At 52.5% G+C, this 19217-nt stretch overlaps 2 protein-coding genes across 2 annotated transcripts in view; one reads left to right on the top strand and one right to left on the bottom strand.

The window, feature by feature from the left end:
* Positions 1 to 8198: 8198 nt before the first annotated feature.
* LOC127036953 (basic proline-rich protein-like) lies at positions 8199 to 16201 on the bottom strand. Its single transcript, XM_050928240.1, has 2 exons — positions 15203 to 16201; positions 8199 to 8204 (listed from the first exon to the last, which is right to left on the bottom strand). Exons 1-2 carry the CDS (start codon positions 16199 to 16201, stop codon positions 8199 to 8201), a joined length of 1005 nt encoding a protein of 334 aa, XP_050784197.1.
* Positions 14886 to 19217, top strand: part of ZSWIM9 (zinc finger SWIM-type containing 9) — a 21996-nt gene continuing 17664 nt past the window's right edge. Inside the window, exons 1-3 of the mRNA XM_050928238.1 lie at positions 14886 to 14962; positions 16358 to 16648; positions 17296 to 18651. Of these exons, the coding sequence (XP_050784195.1) occupies positions 16401 to 16648; positions 17296 to 18651 (1604 nt within the window). The 5' untranslated portion in view covers positions 14886 to 14962; positions 16358 to 16400. The remainder of the gene's footprint in view (positions 14963 to 16357; positions 16649 to 17295; positions 18652 to 19217) is intronic.

The following is a 19217-nucleotide window of genomic DNA, read 5'->3' as shown; positions in this document are numbered from 1 at the left end:
ATGAGTATCGTGCGCCAGGTGTATGAGTTTTGACTTTAATTCTTCTGGCACAAGGAGCCGGTGTGTACCTTGTAGCACACAGCCATCAAGCAAAAAAAGTTCATCCCGAACTCTAAAATAAGGCAGCAAAACTGGGTCAGGGTTTTTAGGTTTACTGGGCCATCTCTTTGTCAGAAAGTCCCGTAGTTTTTGTTGAATTGGACACGCTGAACAAGCAGATTGGAATTGTTCTCTTGTAACTGCAGTGAGAGTGCTTGTAATAAGCATAACTACTACATCCTCATCCTCCGGTGGACCATCTGGTGAAGGCAAAGGCAGGTGAGAAAGGCAATCAGCTATATTCCAGGCTTATATTCCAGTTCATAATTGAAAGACAGTAGTCTTGCAGACCATCTATCAATACGGTATCCTACTCTTCCCAGTCCTTTCGTGGTGAGCAACGTCATCAACGGGCGGTGGTCTGTGCGCAACTTGTAACGTGCGGCCCCACGGGAAAGTTTTCCATTTTTCAGCAGCCCAGACACAAGCAAATGCTTCTTTTTTGACTGTAGAATATTTTCTCTCACCATTACTTAGTGTCCTTGAAGCAAATGCAACAGTCCTCTCTGTGTTGTCCTCATGAAGTTGTGTGAGAACAGCCCGAAGTCCATAATCAGAAGCATCAGTAGTTACAATTGTGGTCAATGCAGGACTGAATACTGCAAGTACTGGACTATGTACAATCAAGTCTTTCACCGTTTCGAAACTAGCTTGTGCATCAGTTGTCCACACTAAGGTTGAACTTCTCCGTAGTAATTCCCATAATGGTTCAATGACAGAAGCATAATTGGGAATGAATTTTGCATACCAGAAGGTAAGACCCAAGAAGGAATGTAAGGTTTGCAAATCTGTTAGAGGAGGGGCAGTTGAAATTGCCAGGATATGATCTGGATCAGGTTTTAGTCCAGCCTGTGAAATTATATGCCCCAGAAAGGAGATCAACAGATCAACAGAGCCAGACGTGTACCCAGAAGCCTCCTACTGCAAGACAAACCCAAGAAAGAAACCAACAGGACTCCACTGGCCATCACATACAGCCCCCAGCTAAAACCCCTCCAACGCATCATCAAGGATCTACAACCCATCCTGGACAATGATCCCACACTTTCACAGGCCTTGGGTGGCAGGCCAGTCCTTGCCCACAGACAACCTGCCAACCTGAAACATATTCTCACCAGTAACTGCACACCGCACCATAATAACTCTAGCTCAGGAACCAATCCATGCAACAAACCTCGATGCCAACTCTGCCCACATATCTACACCAGCGACACCATCACAGGACCTAACCAGATCAGCCACACCATCACCGGTTCATTCACCTGCACATCCACCAATGTAATATACGCCATCATATGCCAGCAATGCCCCTCTGCTATGTACATCGTCCAAATTGGACAGTCTCTACGGAAAAGGATAAATGGACACAAATCAGACATTAGGAATGGCAATATACAAAAACCTGTAGGAGAACACTTCAACCTCCCTGGCCACACTATTGCAGACCTTAAGGTGGCCATCCTGCAGCAAAAAAACTTCAGGACCAGACTTCAAAGAGAAACTGCTGAGCTTCAGTTCATCTGCAAATTTGACACCATCAGCTCAGGATTGAACAAAGACTGTGAATGGCTTGCCAACTACAGAACCAGTTTCTTCTCTCTTGGTTTTCACACCTCAACTGCTAGAACAGGGCCTCATCCTCCCTGATTGAACTGACCTCGTTATCTCTAGCTTGCTTGCTAGCATATATATATATATATATATATATATATATATATATATATATATATATATATATATATATATATATATATATATACACACACACCTGCCCCTGGAAATTTCCACTACATGCATCTGAAGAAGTGGGTAGTCACCCACAAAAGCTCATGCTCCAAAATGTCTGTTAGTCTATAAGGTGCCACAGGATTCTTTGCTGCTTTTACAGATCCAGACTAACACGGCTACCCCTCTGATACCAGAAAGGAGAGTTCAGTTTGTCTAAATTTGCATTTGGACCTATTGAGCTCGAGGTCTGCTGTGCTGATGCAGTTTAGTACAGACTGCAAGTTATTGTCATGCTCCTCAGAAGTATTTTCAAACGTGATAATATCACCCAGATAGCACTGAACTCCACGTTGAGTCTTCAGAAACAATGACATCGTTTTTGGGAAGGCACGTGGGGCAGATGCGAGACTGTATGGAACATGTTTAAGATGGAATAGCCTCTCACGTGCAATAAATGCTCGGAGGTTTCTGCTATCTTCATGCAGCATAGCCTGGTGGTATGTGCTCTGCAAATCAAGAGTAGAAAACATCTTTGCTCCACGGAGTTCTGCAAATACTTCTTTTATGTGAGGAAGAGGATGGCTGTCAATCCCAATGGCTTTATTTGGCTTCAGCTGTAGCTGACTCAATCTGAGTGGCAATGGCAGCAAAGAGTCCTGTGGCACCTTATAGACTAACAGACGTATTGGAGCATGAGCTTTCGCAGGTGAATACCCACTTCGTCGGATGCATGTAGTGGAAATTTCCAGGGGCAGGTATATATATGCAAGCAAGAAGCCGGCTAGAGATAACGAGATTAGTTCAGTCAGGGAGGATGAGGCCCTCTTCTAGCAGTTGAGGTGTGAAAACCAAGGGAAGAGAAACTGCTTTTGTAGTTGGCAAGCCATTCACAGTCTTTGTTTAATTCTGAGCTGATGGTGTCAAATTTGCAGATGAACTGAAGCTCAGCAGTTTCTCATTGAAGTCTGTTCCTGAAGTTTTTTGCTGCAGGAGGGCTACCTTTAAATCTGCTATTGTATGTCCAGGGAGGTTGAAGTGTTCTCCTACAGGTTTTTGTATATTGCCATTCCTAATATCTGATTTGTGTCCATTTATCCTTTTCCATAGGGACTGTCCAGTTTGGCCAATGTACATAGCAGAGGGGCATTGCTGGCATATGATGGCATATATTACATTGGTGGACATGCAGGTGAATGAACCGGTGATGGTGTGGCTGATCTGGTTAGGTCCTGTGATGGTGTCACTGGTGTAGATATGTGGGCAGAGCTGGCTTCGAGGTTTGTTGCATGGATTGGTTCCTGAGTTAGAGTTACTATGGTGCAGTGTGCAGTTGCTGGTGAGAATATGCTTCAGGTTGGCAGACTGTCTGTGGGCGAGGACTGGCCTGCCACCCAAGGGCTGTGAAAGTGGGGGATCATTGTCCAGGATGGGTTGTAGATCCCTGATGATGCGTTGGAGGGGTTTTAGCTGGGGACTGTATGTGATGACCAGTGGAGTCCTGCTGGTTTCTTTCTTGGGTTTGTCTTGCAGTAGGAGGCTTCTGGCTACATGTCTGGCTCTGCTGATCTGTTTCCTTATTTCCTCGTGCAGGTATTGTAGTTTTGAAAATGCTTGGTGAAGATTTTGTAGGTGTTGGTCTCTGTCTGAGGGGTTGGAGCAGATGCAGTTGTACCTCAATGCTTGGCTGTAGACAATGGATCGTGTGGCGTGCCTGGGATGGAAGCTGGAGGCATGAAGGTAGGCATAGCGGTCGGTAGGTTTTCGATATAGGGTGGTGTTAACGTGACCATCACTTATTTGCACTGTGGTGTCTAGGAAGTGGACCTCCTGTGTCGATTGGTCCAGGCTGAGGTTGATGGTGGGGTGGAAGCTGTTGAAATCGTGGTGGAATTTTTCCAGAGTCTCCTTCCCATGGGTCCAGATGATGAAGATGTCATCAATGTAGCGTAGGTAGAGAAGGGATGTGAGTGGACGAGAGCTGAGGAAGCATTCCAGGTCAGCCATAAAAATGTTGCATATTGTCGGGCCATGCGGGTGCCACCGATCTGGAGATATATATTGTCATCAAATTTGAAATAGTTGTGTGTGAGGATAAAGGCACAGAGCTCAGCAAGCAGTAGTTCTGTGGCATCATCAGGGATACTGTTCCTGACAGCTTGTATTCCATCTGTGTGTGGGATGTTTGTGTAGAGAGCCTCTACATCCATGGTGGCTAGGATGGTGTTTTCTGGAAGGTCACCAATGCATTGTAGTTTTCTCAGGAAATCAGTGGTGTCACGGACATAGCTGGGAGTGCTGGTGGCATAGGGTCTGAGTAGAGAGTTCACATATCCAGACAGTCCTTCGGTGAGAGTGCCAATGCCCGAGATGATGGGGCGTCCAGGATTTCCAGGTTTGTGGATCTTCAGTAGTAGATAGAATAATCCTGGTTGGGCTCTAAGGGTATGTTGATTTGTTCTGGTGTTAGTGTTAGGGAGTGTCCTGAGTAGATGGTAGATGGTGCAGTTTCTTAGCGTATTCCTCAGTGGGATCTGAGGGAAGTGGCCTGTAGAATTTGGTAGTGGAGAGTTGTCTGGCGGCCTCCTTTTGGTAGTCAGACCTGTTCATGATGACAACAGCACCTCCTTTATCAGCCTCTTTGATTATAATGTCAAGGTGGTTTCTGAGGCTGTGGATGGCATTGCGTTCTGCACGACTTAAGTTATGAAGCAAGCAATGTTGTTTTTCCACCATTTCTGCCTGTGCACGTCGTCGGAAGCATTCTATGAGTAGCAATGGTTATTGCTTTTTCTAGTGTAAACTGTGGTTCTAGAAGTAAGCGTTCTCTTACACGATGCATGGTTGTTTTCTCAATGAGTTTGTCTCTAATCATCTCATCTGCCATATTCCCAAAGTCACAAGTTACAATCAGATTCCTCAGGGAAGCAATATACTGCATTATAGTCTCCCCTGGTTTCTGCTCACGCTGGTGAAATCTGTAGTGTTTAGCTACTACATTCACTTTTGGCACAAAAAAGTTCTTTAATGCAGTGAGCGCAGTCTCATATTCATCATCTGCAAGGGGAAAAGTGTAAAATATACTCTGCCCTTCTGCTCCAAGGCAGCAGACTAGCAGAGCACGCTTTCTTACTTCAGAAAACTCTGTAGCACTGATTGCAAGCAGATAAGTCTCAGACATATGGACCCAGGCAGTAAAAGCAATTGGAGGCTCACCTGGGCTTTGCAGAAAGGGTGCAGGTGGCTTCAGAGGCAGAAGATCCATCCTCGTCCCCAAAATGTTGCGACAACCAGGCACGGTACTAACAAACTTCAACAGGACTTTATTTTTAAAGTGAAAACCTCTTTACCAAGCTGCTGCTGCACCCTCTGTAACTCTCACCCAGCCTCCTCTACTCCTCCCTCCTCCTTCCTGTTTCCTGTCCTTTCAGACTCCCAAAAGCCAGTGCTCCCAGTTCTAATAATTACAAGCAGCATCTTAACACCACACATGGCTAGGATATTTGGTTTTGTGTGATTAGAAATCAGCAACTTTAGTGCTGGGATCCCCCTGTTGTCAGGGACTGGGTGCTGGGTCCCGTCCCCCCGCCCCCACTGTGCAGAGACTGGGTGCTGGGTTCCACCACCCCTGCACAGAGACTGGGTGCTGGGTTTCCCCCCACTTCCCACTGCACAAAGACTGGGTGCTGGGTCATCCTGTCCCCCCCTCCACCCACCTCTGTGCAGAGACTGGGTGATGGGTCCCCCCGTGCTGTGCAGAGACTGGGTGCTGAGTTCACCCCTCCCCTGCTGCACAGAGTCTGGGTCCCCCCTAGGATGACCAGACAGCAAATGTGAAAAATTGGGATAGGAGTGGGGGGTAATAGGAGCTTATATAAGAAAAAGACCGAAAAATCGGGACTGTCCCTATAAAATCGAGACATCTGATCACCCTAGTCCTCTGTCCGCCCCCCGGCCCCACCCCGCCCCGCTGTGCCCCACAGAGATGTACTGTGCTGTGCTAAGGCGCTGAGATGGGGTGTTGCCGGGGCACAGCAACACCTAGTGGCCGCTGGAGGAAGCACAGAATCAGATGTGCCAGACAACAGGGGGTGGCTTACAAGGTATGAAATAGTAAAACAAACAAGGGACAATGTAGAGAATGGTCCCTGTCCCCTTCTCACTGTCCTTCTCCCAGGTCACAAGGGAGGCGTCCCCCCTGTGACAGGGGCAGCAGGCCACGTGTCTGGGCCACACTGCCCTTTCTGTGCATCTGTCTGTTTAGCTGTGTAATAATATGGGGAATTTGTAGAGCACACACTACAGTGTGCACCGGGCACGGGCAGGGCTGGGCAGACAGCCAGGCCAGGCACACCGTGCACCGGGTACAGGCAGGGCTGGACAGACACCCAGGCCAAGAACAGCGTGCACCGGGCACAGGCAGGGCAGACACCCAGGCCAGGCACAGTGTGCACCGGGCACAGGCAGGGCTGGGCAGACACCCAGGCCAGGCACAGCGTGCACTGGGCACAGGCAGGGCAGACACTCAGGCCAGGCACAGTGTGCACCGGGCACAGGCAGGGCTGGGCAGACACCCAGGCCAGGCACAGCGTGCACTGGGCACAGGCAGGGCTGGGCAGACACCCAGGCCTGGCACAGCATGAACTGGGCAGGTCAGGGATGGGCAGACACACACATTGTGCAAGGCACTGCTAAGATCTCATCTGGAATCCTGTGTGCAGTTCTGGTCCCCCGTGTGCAAGACAGATGGATTCAGATGGGACCAGGTGCAGAGAAGGGCTGCTAGGGTGATTGGGGGATGGAGGTCGGTCATAGGAGAGGAGCCTGGAAGAGCTTGGCTGGTTTAAATGGCAAAGTGCAGGCTGAGCAGGGATCTGGTTGCTCTGTTTGAATCCATCGGGGGAACCCCAGGGAGGGAGAAGAGGTACTGAAGCCAAAGGACAATGTTGGAACAAGAACAAGTGGGGATAAACTGGCCAGGAGTCACCTTAGACCGGAAATGAGAAGGTTTCTACCCCTCACAGGAGGGCGGTTCTGGGACAGCCTCCCTGTAAGAAGAGGGTGAGGGTGAGGGACACCCTGACTGGTTTTCAAGTGGCGTTTGGTAAGTTTAAAGGGGGCTGATATGAAGGGTTGGCTGCGATAGCAGGGACTGGCAGGGCCGGATTATGACATTGTAAGGCCCTAAACTATATCAAGTGTAAGAGGCCCCATATCATAAAAAACAATGAATTTATTATTTTCACAGAAAGGACGTTGAATATATAAACACGAAAGCTCTATATCTGCATATATACAAAGTTGTAGAAATAGAATAATAATCTTCATTTTCAGCAGCCCTCTCTGTAACGATGACATCTTGACAAAAATAAATTTTAGACAAATTATTTGAACTAATTTCATATGTACGTAAAGTAGAAGTAAACAATACAATATAAAAATACAAAATAAAAACCCCAGTAAATAATACAATTTACTAGAAGAATTCTCAGGAAATTTTTCTTCTCTGTTGGGGCATCTAAATATGGAATTCCTTGTCTGAACACGTAATGAGACTCTTACAGGGTATAAAATGGCAATAGAGGATACAAGAGGCAATAGAAGATAGAGGATACGGATAACCAGGGCCGGCTCCAGGGGTTTTGCCGCCCCAAGAAGCCAAAAAAAAAAAAAAAAGCTGCAATCGCGATCTGCGGCAATTCAGTGGGAGGTCCTTCGCTCGGAGCGGGAGTGAGGGACCCTCCGCCGAATTGCCGCCGAATACGTGAAAGTGCCGCCCCACTCCGGAGTTGCCACCCCAAGCACCTGCTTGATAAGCTGGTGCCTGGAGCCGGCCCTGCGGATAACTCACAAGCTTAAAGCTCAACTATTTGTTATATTGATATGAATTCCACCCAGGTAATACGCAACCCATCAGAAAATTGTATCCAGGTTGTATTTTTCCAATAAATTGATTTGTTTTGTTTTTATAGAAGGTTATGCTGAATTACCTAATATCGGTACTAAAATTAGTAGCAGAAAGGTTTTATTAAAACGAGAAATATTTAATTTTATATGATAAATATTGAGATTTATATATCTATACAACAACAAATATTTTATTAATATATATATGCCAAAAACCTGTGTTACTTTACCAGGATATTTCTGTGAAAATTAGTGCTATTTTGTCTATGTTCTCACAAGACAAGATATATCATTTTTTTTAAACCACGAATAAGGAAAATTACCCCTCTTTCCATATGAATAAATGAAAATATGTTTGATTAATTTTTTTAGGGAAATACAAAGTTTATCCAGACTATATATAAAATATATTTACAAATGCTTATGCTGATTTTCACTACAAAACAACAAATTTTTGGGACAACAAGCTATACCTGCGAAAGAGAAAGAAAGACTTTACCAGAAAAAAACAGACTGGTAATCTTTAGACAGGCATTGAGAAAGTGAGAAAAACTAGCCTATATTCAAGCAACTACAATTAATATTAGAGGCTTTAATAGCCTATAAATCACATATGCACATAGTTTGAAATAACTTGCTCACCAAGTACTCAGAATATTTTGATATATAGATTCATAGATTCTAGGACTGGAAGGGGCCTCGAGAGGTCATTGAGTCCAGGCCCCAGCCCTCATGGCAGGACCAAATACTGTCTAGACCATCCCGGATAGACATTTATCTAACCTGCTCTTAAATATTTTCAGAGATGGAGATTCCACAACCTCCCTAGGCAATTTATTCCAGTGTTTAACCACCCTGACAGTTAGGAACTTTTTCCTAATGTCCAACTTAAACCTCCCTTGCTGCAGTTTAAGCCCATTGCTTCTTGTTCTATCCTTAAGAGGCTAAAGTGAACAAGTTTTCTCCCTCCTCCTGATGACACCCTTTTAGATACCTGAAAACTGCTATCATGTCCCCTCTCAGTCTCCTCTTTTCCAAACTAAACAAACCCAATTCTTTCAGCCTTCCTTCATAGGTCATGTTCTCTAGACCTTTAATCATTCTTGTTCCTCTTCTCTGGACCATCTTCCTTCACTTCTCTCAAACCCCTCATTTATCCTTTCATCAGCACACACTGATATTTACAGTGTAGGTTCCTGAAACTGGTGGAGGGAAGCCAACACAAATTTATCCTCCTCAAGATCCACTCGACCCAAGTCCATAAGACGAGCACCTGCAAACTCAGTCATGTGAAGCATGGATAGCGCATGAAGCAGAAAGTGGCATGCACACTAAAATACACAAAGGTACGTACGTACAGATCAAAAGAAGAAAGAACACACTGACACACAAGTATGAACTTGGCAGGATTGCTTCACAACACTGCCATCTCTGACCTCATATTTTTCCCTATTTTATTGGCAGTGCAATTATTTATTTATTTAAATAAACTATGAAGGCACGGTCAGAATTTTACTAGTAGCAGCTGGCCAACAAAACGCTGCTTTAGGAGACTGATAGAAGACTTACTCGTAGAAATACTAATTTTACTAGTGCAGTTATCGTTTTTTTCTCAGCCCTGGCCTCCTGCCTGTCAGTAATGAACAATTGATGAAGGATAAGAGTATGGATAAGGTATGTGTAGCCAGATGTGTATATTTGTCATATTTGAACAAAAATGTCTATATTTAGAGACGTATTGGAGCATGAGCTTTCGTGAGTGAATACCCACTTGGTCGGATGCATCCGACGAAGTGGTTATTCACCCATGAAAGCTCATGCTCCAATACGTCTGTTAGTCTATAAGGTGCCACAGGACTCTTTGCTGCTTTTACAGATCCAGACTAACATGGCTATCCCTCTGATATATTTAGAGAGAATCTTCTTTCCGTATCTCCTTTATTTATCAATCAATTTTGATAAAATATGAAATGGCATAGTCCGTTTTTTATTTTTTAGAGGCCCCTCATATTGCGAGGTCCTGAGCTGTAGCTTAGATCTTAATCTGGCACCGGGACCGAACTCCATGACCCAGGAAGTCTCGTTCAGGCCTGTGTTCGTAGGCTCACACTAGGGGACCACAGGGATCCCTCTGGCCTGGGAATAAATGAATTGCTGACTGGGGTGGGAGTGGGAAGGCGCTAGGGAAGAAACTCACCAGCTGTCTCTTTGGATCAGGAGGCAGCTCGATCACCCTCCTAGCTGACATTATGGCTACGATACAAACAGTTCCCATGGAAAGATGATGTCAGGAACATTCTTCCAAGGGCTAAAGCGAGGCCCCATTAACTGGGTTAGACCCACATAAAGGTCCCAAGTAGGAGGCAGATCCCTGCTGGGAGGGTGGGTATTGACGAGACCCTTCAAGAGCCTTTAACCACAGCATGGCCAGACACAGGGGTTCTGGACCGTGGGGCAGGAATTGCTGCTAGAAACTCCATGGCTGAGGAGGAGGAGAGCTTTTGGGGTTTGAGATATGAGAGACTCAAGTATGGGCTGCCCTGGAGCTGCGTTTCATCTGCATTCATGGGGAGAGTCGCAGCCTCCTGGTAGCGTCCTGGAGTTCAGTGCTGCTTCTCGCACCCTGCAGAACTCTGATGCAGGTAGATTCCCACAGTCCAGGCTGCGAGATGGAGCGGGACCGAGTCTGGGTGCTGGATGCAACCCCTCTTTGGAGTGAGATGGCCTGGAGGCAGGGAGCTTCCTGAATCCCACTGGTGTCTGGCCCAGGAAGGGCTACTAATATTAGCTAGGAGGGTGATTGAACTGCCTTCTGACCCAAAGAGACAGCTGACTATCTTCTTCCCCAGGCCTCCCTCTCGGCCTGGAGAGGCTCCAGGGCAGAGATTCATAGATTCCAGAGTCAGAAGGACCCTTGTGACCATCTACCTTTCTCTACATTAGGGTGTAAAATGGCTCAGAACCTATTGTGCCAGACCTAACCTACATGCCTATGCCCTGGGGCAGAGGGTGGGACGTGGATTTGGGCTAGGGTTGGGGTTAGGTTAAGATTTAGAGATACCGCTACGGCTGGGTTAGGATTAAGTTTAAGATTCTGTCCAGGGCAGTTTTAGTAAAAGTCAGGGACAGATCATGAGCAATAACCAAAAAAATCACGGAAGCCTGTTACCTGTCCCTGACTTTTACTAAAGATACCCGGGGGGATGAGGAGGACAAATAGACTACTGCCAGGGGTTTGCAATGGGCATGTCAGACAGTATAAAAGTGCCAAATAAAGAGGTAAAATAACCGCTCTACACCTACTCAAGATTCCCGTTTATGCATCCCAGGATCACATTAGCCTTCTTGACCAGTGTGGCACTGAGAGCTCATGTTCACCACCACTCCCACATCTTTGCCAGTCGCTGCTTTCCAGCATAGAGTCCTCCCTCCTGTAAGTATGGCCTGCATTCTTTGTTACTAGACCTTTACACTAAGCCATATGAAAATGCAGATTGTTTGCTTGCGCCTATGTTACAAAGTGTTCCACACTGCTCTGAACTAGTGACTTGTCCTCTTCATTATTTACCACTCCCCCAATTTGTGTGTCATCTGCAAACTTCATCAATGATGACTTCATGTTTTCTTCCAGGTCACTGATAAAAATGCTAAAAAATGAAGAGCCAGAAACTTGTGAGACCTCCCACTAGAAACAGACTCACTCAACGATTCCCCATTCACAATTATATTTTGAGACCTATCAATTAGCTGCCTTTTAATCCACTGAATGTGTGCCATGTTAATTTTATATTGTTCTAGATTTAAATCAAAATGGGCTGTACCAAGTCAAAGGCCTTAGAGATGTGTAAGTATATTACATCAATACTATTACTTTTATCAATCAAACTTGTAATTGCAACAAAAATGATACCAAGTTAGTTTGACAGGATCTATTTTCCATCAAGCCATATTGACTGGCATCAATTTCATTACCCTTGTTTAATTCTTCATTAATCAAATTCTATATCAACCTCTTTCTTATCTACCTGGGGATCTGTCAGAATGACAGGCATATAATTACCCAAGTCATCTCTTTTACCCTTTTTAAATATTGTCACATTAGCTTTCTTCCAGTCTTCTGGCACTTTCACACTGCTCCAGGACTTACTGAAAACCAACATTAATGGTCCAGGAAGCTCCTCAGCCAGCTCTTTTAAAACTCTTGGATGCCAGTTACCTGGACCTGCTGATTTTAAATGTCTAATTTTAGTAGTTGCTGTTTAACATCTTCCTGAGAGACTAGTGGAATGGGAAGAGTGTTGTCATATGATATGACTTCATTATATCTGTTTTTATAGCTAGGCTTAGGGAAAGGCTAGAATTAGGGTGAAGGGCAGTTTTCACATTAGATTTAAGGTTAGTTGTCTAAACTGAATGTATTTCCAATATAAAGTTCACAACATTGTTTAGTTTATTATTTTAAATAGATTTGCCTTAAATGGTGAGATTTAGCCACCATTTGCAGATAGCACACACATTCCCCCCCAACTATACTCTCTAACACACACCTAGTACATCTACTAACTCTCTTACTCCCATTTGACCAGTCCTGGCTCCCTGCCCTTTATGAGTCAGTTCTGATGCTGTCATGCAACTCCCATCTCTTCACTGGATCTGCTGCTTTGTACAGGGTGTAGGGGAGTGGGAGCAACCAGATCCCCCTGGAGCTAACACTAAGCAATGAACAAGGCTTCACATCCAACCCTCTTGTCTATATTAGGGTGTGGAATGGATCAGGGTTCACAGTGCCAAACTTAACCTACATCCTCATGTCCATATCCTGAGGGGCTGGGGCTGGGCTGGGTTACAGTTATGGATATGATTTTGTCACAGTAAAATTAAACAAAGTCATGGTACAGTCACGGGAAACTACAAAATGAGGGTCTGGTGATGGTGGGGCTGAAGCCATAACCAGAGCCCCGCTGCCCAGCGCTGAAGCCCAAGCCCGAGTTGGGCTGAAGCTGACTGAAGACATCACAGAGATCTGCAACCAAATCAGATCCTTAGTTGTGGTTAGGTCTCGGATATGGTGACCAGATGTCCCAATTTGATAGGGACAATCTTGATTTTGCAGTCTTTTTCTTATATAGGCTCCTATTACCCCCCACCCCACCCTCCCGATTTTTCACACTTGCTGTCTGGTCACCCTAGTCTCGGCTGAGCGTTCGAATGGGGTTAGGGTTAGTGTGAGGGTCAGGGCGAGGTGCAGGGTTAAGGCCAGAGTTAGTTCTGGGTTAGCTGGATAAACGAATGGGTTTCCAACAGAAAACGTCCCAAACTTTTTCTAGATTACTGAATAGATTTTGGCTGAAAGGGCCAGATTTGGCCAACACTGGGTGACAGCACCTGTGACAGCATTCTCACCCCCACCCACCGCACACAGGCTAACGCACCCCCGGCACACCCACCAATACACGTGCGTGCACAATGCACAACCCCACCCCCGGCACACCCACCAATACACGTGCGTGCACAATGCACAACCTCACCCCCGGCACACCCACTAATACACGTGCGTGCACAATGCACAACCCCACCCCCAGCACACCCACTAATACACGTGCGTGCACAGTGCACAACCCCACCCCCAGCACACCCATTAATACACGTGCGTGAACAATGCACAACCCCACCCCCGGCACAGCCACTAATACACGTGCGTGCACAATGCACAACCCCACCCCCGGCACACCCACTAATACACGTGCGTGCACATGCACAACCCTACCCCCAGCACACCCACTAATACACGTGCGTGCACAATGCACAACCCCAGCACACCCACTAATGCACGTGCGTGCACAATGCACACCCCACCCCCAGCACACCCACTAATACACGTGCGTGCACATGCACAACCCCACCCCCGGCACACCCACTAATACACGTGCGTGCACAATGCACAACCCCACCCCCGGCACACCCACTAATACACGTGCGTGCACAATGCACAACCCCACCCCCAGCACACCCACTAACACGTGCGTGCACAGTGCACAACCCCACCCCCGGCACACCCACTAACACACGTGCGTGCACAGTGCACAACCCCACCCCCGGCACACCCACCAATACACGTGCGTGCACAATGCACAACCCCACCCCCGGCACACTCACTAATACACGTGCGTGCACAATGCACAACCCCACCCCCGGCACACCCACTAACACACGTGCGTGCACAATGCACAACCCCACCCCCGGCACACCCACTAATACACGTGCGTGCACAGTGCACAACCCCACCCCCGGCACACCCACTAACACACGTGCGTGCACAGTGCACAACCCCACCCCCGGCACACCCACTAATACACGTGCGTGCACAATGCACAACCCCGGCACACCCACTAATGCACGTGCGTGCACAATGCACAACCCCACCCCCGGCACACCCACTAATGCACGTGCGTGCACAATGCACAACCCCAGCACACCCAATAATACACGTGCCTGCACAATGCACAACCCTACCCCCAGCACACCCACCAACACACGTGCCTGCACAATGCACAACCCCACCCCCGGCACACCCACCAACACACGTGCCTGCACAATGCACAACCCCACCCCCGGCACACCCACTAATACACGTGCGTGCACAATGCACAACCCCACCCCCGGCACACCCACTAATACACGTGCGTGCACAGTGCACAACCTCGCCCCCGATACACCCACTAATACACGTGCGTGCACAATGCACAACCCCAGCCCCGGCACACCCACTAACACACGTGTGTGCACAATGCACAACCCCACCCCCGGCACACCCACCAATACACGTGCGTGCACAATGCACAACCTCACCCCCGGTACACCCACTAATACACATGCGTGCACAACGCACAACCCCACTCCAGCACACCCACTAATACACGTGCGTGCACAATGCACAACCCCACCCCCGGCTCACCCACTAACACACGTGCGTGCACAATGCACAGACCCACAAACACCGCCCCAGTCCTGCCTCCCGCCCACCGAGTCCTGCTGCCCCCGGTCCCCGCCCCGCCACCCCAGACCCCGGAGCGTCCCTCGGCCCAGGGCGGTCACGACCCCCCCCGCACGCGCGGTGCACGCTGGGACAGCGAGGCATTGTCCTGCCCCGGCTCCCGGCCGCGGCGCGCGGTGCATTGTGGGGGAGGAGCCTCGGCGCCCGGGCCCCCGGGCTCGGGAGGGAGCTCGGCAGGTAGCGGAGGGGGCGGGGCCCGTTGCCCGGGGGGGAGCACGGGGGGCATTGGGGGGCCGGGCCCGTTGCCGGGGGGGGACACGGGGGGCATTGGGGGGCCGGGCCCGTTGCCCGGGGGGGAGCACGGGGGGCATTGGGGGGCCGGGCCCGTTGCCCGGGGGGGAGCACGGGGGGCATTGGGGGGCCGGGCCCGTTGCCCGGGGGGGAGCACGGGGGGCATTGGGGGGCCGGGCCCGTTGCCCGGAGGGAGGCACGGGGGGCATTGGGGGGCCAGGCCCGTTGCCGGGGGGGGACACGGGGGGCATTGGGGGGCCGGGCCCGTTGCCGGGGGGGGACACGGGGGGCATTGGGGGGCCGGGCCCGTTGCCGGGGGGGAGCACGGGGGGCATTGGGGGGCCAGGCCCGTTGCCCGGAGGGAGGCACGGGGGGCGTCGGGGGGCCGGGCCCGTTGCCCGGAAGGGGACACGGAGGGCATTGGGGGGCCGGGCCCGTTGCCCGGAGGGAGGCACGGGGGGCATTGGGGGGCCGGGCCCGTTGCCGGGGGGGGACACGGGGGGCATTGGGGGGCCGGGCCCGTTGCCGGGGGGGGACACGGGGGGCATTGGGGGGCCGGGCCCGTTGCCGGGGGGGGACACGGGGGGCATTGGGGGGCCGGGCCCGTTGCCGGGGGGGGACACGGGGGGCATTGGGGGGCCGGGCCCGTTGCCGGGGGGGGGACACGGGGGGCATTGGGGGGCCGGGCCCGTTGCCCAGAGGGAGCACGGGGGGCCTCGGGGGGCCGGGCCCGTTGTCGGGGGGGGACACGGGGGGCCTCGGGGGGCCGGGCCCGTTGCCCGGAGGGGAGCACGGGGGGCATTGGGGGGCCGGGACCGTTGCCCGGAGGGGAGCACGGGGGACTCGGGGGGCCGGGCCCGTTGCCCGGAGGGAGGCACGGGGGGCATTGGGGGGCCGGGCCCGTTGCCGGGGGGGGACACGGGGGGCATTGGGGGGCCGGGCCCGTTGCCGGGGGGGGGACACGGGGGGCATTGGGGGGCCGGGCCCGTTGCCCAGAGGGAGCACGGGGGGCCTCGGGGGGCCGGGCCCGTTGCCGGGGGGGGACACGGGGGGCATTGGGGGGCCGGGCCCGTTGCCCGGAGGGGAGCACGGGGGGCCTCGGGGGGCCGGGCCCGTTGCCCGGAGGGGAGCACGGGGGGCATTGGGGGGCCGGGCCCGTTGCCCGGAGGGGAGCACGGGGGGCATTGGGGGGCCGGGCCCGTTGCCCGGAGGGAGGCACGGGGGCACTGGGAGGCTGAGACCCGGCAGCAGGAGTAGGCCGGGCCGGGCAGGCTGGTTCGGGGTCGACAGGAGGCTGCTTTTCCCCAGTGCCCAGCTGACGCTGGCTTGTATCCCCTGTAGCAGTGGCGGTGGCTCCCCACGCCCGCCCTCCGCCCGCAGGGCCATGGGGGACCTGGGTCTGGGCCAGGAGTTCCACACGTGGCATCAGTTCAGCAGCTTCTTCGATGACTGGTGCGAGAAGCACAAGGTGCTATTCATCATCGCCAGCCTCAAGCCGCTGATCTCGCTGCGCCAGAACCCGCTGCACTACCAGCCCAGCCTGGCCGCCACCCTGCGGTTCCGCTTCGTCCGCCTCATCTGCAAGCACAGCGGCACCTACGTGGGCCAGAGCACCGTGCAGCGCAACCGGCTGTGAGTGGGACGCCCTGGGGCTCGCTGCGGGGCCGTGCCCCCTCCCCGCCCCCAATAAGTGCACACTCTGCAGCATTTAGGGATTCTGCTGGCAGATCTGTCCCCCGCTATTCTGATTCTGCTGTTACATGGCGCTCTGCTCTCCCCCGGGTGTGGCTGGGGGCCTGTCGTGTTCCCCCGGCTGTGGTGGCGGAGGGGCCCTGCCTGGGGGAGCTGCCATTAGCCTTGCCTGGGGATTGCTGGGCATTACTGGGTTGCATTTGGCTTGACAAGGAGGTTTCCAGGCTGGGCCATGTCCAGTGTTAAATGTGCCAGTGATGGGGCTCCCCCGCATGTCCTGGAGGTAGCAGTTTGCTGCCTGAGCACCTCTCCCTGGTTTTGTGCTCTGTGGCACCCAGCAACAACGCCCTGTGGGGCCACGGCCCCTCTCCGTTTAGTCTCCCCAGATCAAGGGATGGGTTGGGCACAAGGTGCCAAGGTGAGCGGCTTGCCAGAGTGACTTCCACTGCCCATATCACTGGCAGCAGTGGGTGATCTCTTTAACTGCTTCAGGCTCACCCCTTCTGCCAGACCCTAGAGACTGTCCCCACCCCCCATTCCCTCCCACATGGCTGCCCCATGCTGACCGCTCCATTTCCCCTCCCCAGCAGCGAGAAGATCGACTGCCCGGCCTCCATCACGCTGCGACTGGGCCCCAAGAAGGACCGTCTGGTGGTGATTGAGGCCAGCCTGGAGCACAACCACAAGTTGTCAGAGGTGGAGTTTGCTCACTACTTCAAGCGTCACCAGCTCGAGGCCAGCATGGGGCTGCCCATCCGCATTACCAACAGCGTGTCCAAGAGGTTCCTGGCACCCGACCTGATCTGGAACCTGGAGGACTACAGCAAGGCCAAGGACAAGGGCATGTGCGAGCTGCTGAGCCAGCTGGACGGCCTCTTCAAGAGCGACCCGGGCGCCAAGGTCAAGCTGGTCTTCCAAGAGGATGTGGCCGTGCTCAACAGCATCTTCCTGGCCACGTCGCACATGCGGGGGCTGGTGCAGCGCTTCCCCCGCTGCCTCTACATGGACAAGGCGGCCTGCGTCAACAGCGAGTTCGAGCTCTACTCGGTGCTTTGCCAGGACGGCAATGGGCGGGGCCGCGAGTGCGCCTATTGTGTGGCCCGCCGGGGCGTGCCCGACCTGGTCATCTTCATTGTGGCCTCCCTGGTGCAGAGTGCGCCTGATATCAAGCTGAAGGTGAAGTGCCTAACGGTGGGGGCGGGCATTACGGACGTGGACGCGGTGGAGGAGGTGCTGCCTTGTACCCGTGTGCAGATCTGCCGTCTGCAGGTGCTGGAGGCACTGTACCGCAAGGCGCGCGAGCTGGCCGTGCCCAAGGAGGACAAGGTGCGCAACCTGCTGCACAACATGGCCAATGCCAGCTCGCCCCGCGTCTACAGCCAGTACCTGAGTGACCTGGAGGACGTGGCACCGCTGCCCTTCCTGCAGTACTACCTGGAGCACTGGCACCACAACAAGGGCATGTGGGCAGAGTGCTGGGCCTTCGAGCGCAACTGCGACTGCCCCTTTCTGGAGCACATGAGCTTCCACCAGCAGAAGCTGCGCTCGGTACTGAGCCCGCCCCTGGGGCTGGCGGCCTGCGTGCGGGGGCTGCTGGAGCTTCAGGTGCTGCGGGTGGAGATGGCAGCGCTGAATGAAGAGCGGGTGTCGGAGCTGTACCGCGCCGTGTGCCCGCCCGACAGCGCTGCGCTCATCGCCGAGGAGCTTGGCCTGGCCAAACACGCCAACTACCATGTCAAGGAGGTGCCCGAGGGCTTCCTGCTGGATGGCGGCATCTGCTCCTTCCTGGTGAGCCGCGATCTGGCCGTCTGCTCCTGTTCCATATATGTCTCAAGCCGCCGGCCCTGCCGCCATCTCTTCGCCACCCGCCTCTGGACTGGGCAGCCCCTCTACGACCCCGGCTTGCTGCATGCCCCATTGGGCAGTGAGGGACAGGACACCTAGCGCCATGGGTGCTGCCCAGACTGGCATCTCCTAGTGCTGGGGCATGGCATGGTCCCACTTGGCTGCCTTCTAGTGCTGGGGGTACTGCACAGACTGGCACCTTCTAGCACAGGGTTGCTGTACCCCCTGCCAGGCACTACTGGGGCCAGCCACTTCCTAACCCCTGGATGCCACGTGGACTGACACAGCCTCAGAGCTGCTCCCACAGCGCTCCTCTGGGGGTGGAGAGGAGGAGGTGCCTGGGGGCAGAGGAGTGATCTACCTGCCAACAGGTCCAGGGTACAGGACTGCGGGGGACGTGTGGGATGGGCAAGTCCCCATGGCACAAGGCTGGGGGTCCATGGCCTCAGGACAGTGAGAAGGGATGTGGGGGTGCCTGAGAGGGTCAGGGAATGGGGGGTGGGTCTGGTTGTGCAGGTGACTCTTTATAAACTTCCCATCAATAAAATGCCTTTGGGAAAGTGCTGTCTGTGACACGACCCAGCCAGGGGTGGGGTGGATGCGCCCTGCCCTGCCCAGCAAGTCCCAGGGAGACAGACTTCTGGGAGAGAGGGGTTCCCTCCGC

Source organism: Gopherus flavomarginatus, chromosome 18 (genome assembly GCF_025201925.1).
Source record: "Gopherus flavomarginatus isolate rGopFla2 chromosome 18, rGopFla2.mat.asm, whole genome shotgun sequence".
Classification (NCBI taxonomy): domain Eukaryota; kingdom Metazoa; phylum Chordata; order Testudines; family Testudinidae; genus Gopherus; species Gopherus flavomarginatus.
Note: the sequence above shows the minus strand (reverse complement) of the source record. Positions and strands in the feature narration are given on the sequence as shown.